Source organism: Drosophila rhopaloa, unplaced genomic scaffold (assembly GCF_018152115.1).
Source record: "Drosophila rhopaloa isolate 14029-0021.01 unplaced genomic scaffold, ASM1815211v1 contig_2, whole genome shotgun sequence".
NCBI classification, from domain to species: domain Eukaryota; kingdom Metazoa; phylum Arthropoda; class Insecta; order Diptera; family Drosophilidae; genus Drosophila; species Drosophila rhopaloa.
This window is the reverse complement of record NW_025335083.1, coordinates 15,160,162-15,163,886: the sequence shown is the minus strand read 5'-3', so window position 1 is coordinate 15,163,886 and position 3,725 is coordinate 15,160,162. Positions and strand designations below refer to the sequence as shown.

The 3,725-nt window shown below is 36.4% G+C and overlaps 1 protein-coding gene across 1 annotated transcript; it reads right to left on the bottom strand.

Annotated features, from left to right (window-relative positions):
- Positions 1–1,609: 1,609 nt before the first annotated feature.
- Positions 1,610–2,489, bottom strand: LOC108040484 (transcription initiation factor TFIID subunit 4). The gene has a single exon (XM_017117971.2). The coding sequence runs from the start codon at positions 2,427–2,429 to the stop codon at positions 1,707–1,709; it is 723 nt and encodes a 240-aa protein (XP_016973460.2). The 5' UTR covers positions 2,430–2,489; the 3' UTR covers positions 1,610–1,706.
- Between the last annotated feature and the right edge of the window lie 1,236 nt (positions 2,490–3,725).

The following is a 3,725-nucleotide window of genomic DNA, read 5'->3' as shown; positions in this document are numbered from 1 at the left end:
AAGTTTACGCCTGACAGCGTTTGATATTTTCCTCGAGCCTTCGCTGCCAGCTGCTCCTGCGAGTCCTTGAAAAAGGGATATACGCCCGAGTTGAGGTTGCAACATGTAGCAAGTACTTTGAAGAGGGTGCATTATATAGGGGTGGCTAGCTTTGCACCTACGACAGGTGGTGATCCTAAGGATGGGCCCACTCCGAATTTGTTTAAACATTAGGCACTTATCAAGCGGTTATCTATGAATAGAAAGAGGTACAGTTTTGTGAGCACGTTGTTCTTAGAAGAATGATCTATTTCTCGTTCTTTACTATTCCAACTAAACTTTAAATTAGATAGGCATCTTGTGTATTACCAGCTGTCCTAATGCGTGACTAAAATTAGTAGGACTTTGAATAAATTAAAAATTATTATTTAAATGGTTGCATATAAATTCGAAAGAATTTCCTCAGCACTAGCGAAAAAATATATAACTCATATAATATGTATGATATTGTTTATTGTGGTAACTTAAAATTGTAACTAAATAAATATTTTGAAGTATAAAATAATCTGTTACAATAATAATTTGGCAGCTATTTTACCATAAATAATTTTGAATAGGTGTGTTTTTTTTAGGAACTTTCCATTCTTAAGTTTTTGTTTGACAACACCAAGAACTCGAGCATATATTACCGACACCCTCATAGAAGACTGATCAAAGGTTGACACCAGCTAAATACCATTTCTATGCCAGGTTTTTTTTTTAAGATATTACGAACCTCAATGCATTTATAATCGCACTAACCCCTTTGGAATGCCCACAATTACATGGAAATTAATGCTCCCCGGCTCAGAAGGTTCCTAGCACGATCCTCGGTCATGTCTCCGTGGAAATACGTGAGTGAGCAGAGTTAAAGAACGGCTTCAATTGAAGTTCAATGAAATGTGTCGCCCGCGTGCGCTTTGATTTTATTGCCCGCACTTAACATAATGAGCCGCACCGATAAAATCACGTTTCCTATCGCGCGGCGCATGCGCAATGCTCGGTACTCGATTCCAGATTCCAGTGCGCATATGCTTCCTGTCTCGCCGGATATTCCTTTGAGTACCCGGCTCCATTGTCATCCGCGTCTGCAGCAGTGCACCACTGAAGTTCAAAGTGCACGGAGCGAGGGATAGGGATCCATTGAATGCCAAGTGCAGTCGAACAAAGGATACAGCGCACACATTTCCACCATACACCACCTGTTTCCTTGGGCTTTTGTCGGGTTTTCATTCGGGATTTACGCGAAGAGGAAGTTCATTGAACTGGGATTGCTATTGCTGCAATTGAAATCGTAACGAGTGTGCAGGGGTACAAAAAAATATGGAATGAGAATTGGTTCCTAATAGTAGTAAGAAACTTGCTTTAATACATATGGTACTTGTGGACTTTTATTTTTAAACATGTTGGTGATTCAGTAACAAATATTTTTTTAATTGGAAAAGTACTAATGAATTATGGAAGTATACAATCAATTACAGCCATTTTAAAAAGGTTATTCGTAGCTATCATATTATCATATATAAACCGTATTTGGAAAATAAACTAAAAATTGCCATCTTTACAATTAAACATTATTGTTATTCAAATTTTTGCATAACATGTTTTTTATTGTTTTTGCATATTAGCATATAAGCATATTCATATTTGGCTGGATGTTTATTTGATGTTTCTCATAAAACTGAATCTCAGTACTTGTACTTCAAATAGGCCTCGAAGAGCATGTTGGAACGCCAGTAGCGCCGGTCCTCCTCCATGAACTGCATGACATCCCTGATGTTCAGATGCTTGAACCTCAGGCCAAATGGCTTCTGAACCGGGACATTGGCCGGAGCACTAATGGCAACCGGAGTTGGCTCCGGTACTGGATCTTCTGCCCCACGCTTCCGACCGCCGATGGCCAACATGGCAGTGTCATTCACCGACTCCACACGCACCGACTTCTTCTCCTTTTCGACGGTCTCCGCCCGGCGTTTGCGATAAAAGGCGGCATCATCATCCGACGATCCATAGTCGGCCATCTCCAGGTCGTTGAGGAACATCATCGTGGTCCTCATATCGTTCTTCATCACACAGCGCTCGTCCTTATACAGATGATAGCCACATCGGTGTTCGCACAATTCTATAGTTTTCTTCAACACAAACTTCATGTAGGTTTCCAAGGCGGACAGAAATGCATCCAAGAGGGATTCGCAGTCCACCATACATATGTCATCCGCCTTGTTGTTTTGGGCAAAATGTTTCAGTATCTTCTTCAGGATGCTATTACGATCGAAAAAAGAGATCCTTGTTTTCTTCTTGTTCGATTTGTTCATTTCTATTTTAGCTACGTCTGGCAGAATGAGGTCCTTGATGATGAGCAGCTCACCAGCATACGGCTGAATGGGAACTTCGATGGGAATAACTGACATTGTCTTCGATTTAATTAAACAATTCGGAAGAGGTTGATGCTTCTCAGTGAAAAATTAACAAATGACAATCAGGATCACAGGCTGCTTGTCAAAAATACTGAAAAAGTCCAGGGCTTCTGCAATTGTATTTGTCAAATGTTAAATTTCTCAATACTTTAAAGTTTAAGTTTAAAATAAAGTTACGTCTTAAATTAAGTTAAAAATTATAATAAATTTATTGAGAGTGGTATACTTTTTTTCTACTATTATATTTTTGTTTGGAGATTACAATTATTGAACAATAGTTTCATTCCGTTCGATTTTTATGGTATCAAATTCCCATTAAGAGATTTTAAGAACCCATCAGCTGGACTCCTAAATTCCACTACAGCCCTTATCCTTTGCCACCCAGCCAGGTGCTATAGCACCTATTGCACCACAGTGCTGCCACGAGCCACCAGCAACACCTACGAGGAAACATATGCCGGCATTCAGCGCTTCAGTGCACCCACCCCTTCTGGACTTGCTGACCGCAACATTTTCCTACACTCAAATAAAACATACCGTCTTTCTTTATTTTCTTTAATTCTATTGTTAAAAACCCAATCAAAAAAATGCTTTCATCAACAAATTATGTTTTTCCTTTCATTAGACGTCTATTTGTGATTAAATAAATAAGAAATAAAAATAATTATGTTTAGATCTAAAGAACTAGCGGAACATTTGGAATAGTTTTTATGGTAGCCACTTAATTCTGTAAATATATATGTATAATATTTTTGAATGTCGCAGAAACCCTGAACAGAGCTAAAGTTTGGAACTAAATAATTGTAATAAGCTGAAAACTAATTTTTAAAAAATAAATTTGTTTTGGAATTAAATATTTGTTTTAAATTTTGAGGAAATTCAGTATCAAACATTTAATATGTCTTTAAATGGATAACAGATTTTGTATAAAATAAATTACTTAGAGGGTTGTCACTTAAATCTGTAAAATATATTTTTGGGTGTCTTAGACACCGTAAACAGAGATTTTCAAGCTGAAAGGTAAAGTAAGGTAGGAATTTAGAAAATAAATTTGTTTCAAAATAAATTATGTCAATATAATTATGTCCTAAAAATAAAAAAATACATAGGAATTTAAAAAAAAAAACTGTTTAGGAATTTAAATAGATTTAAAACTTAAATGAAAATATGAATTTATGAATTCAATTGATATTTATTAAAATACCATTTAAGATTGAATTTTCAAGACTTTTTCTGTGATGTAGAGCTAAATCCATTTTTTTTTTCAAATATTTATTTCGAGTGTCTGAC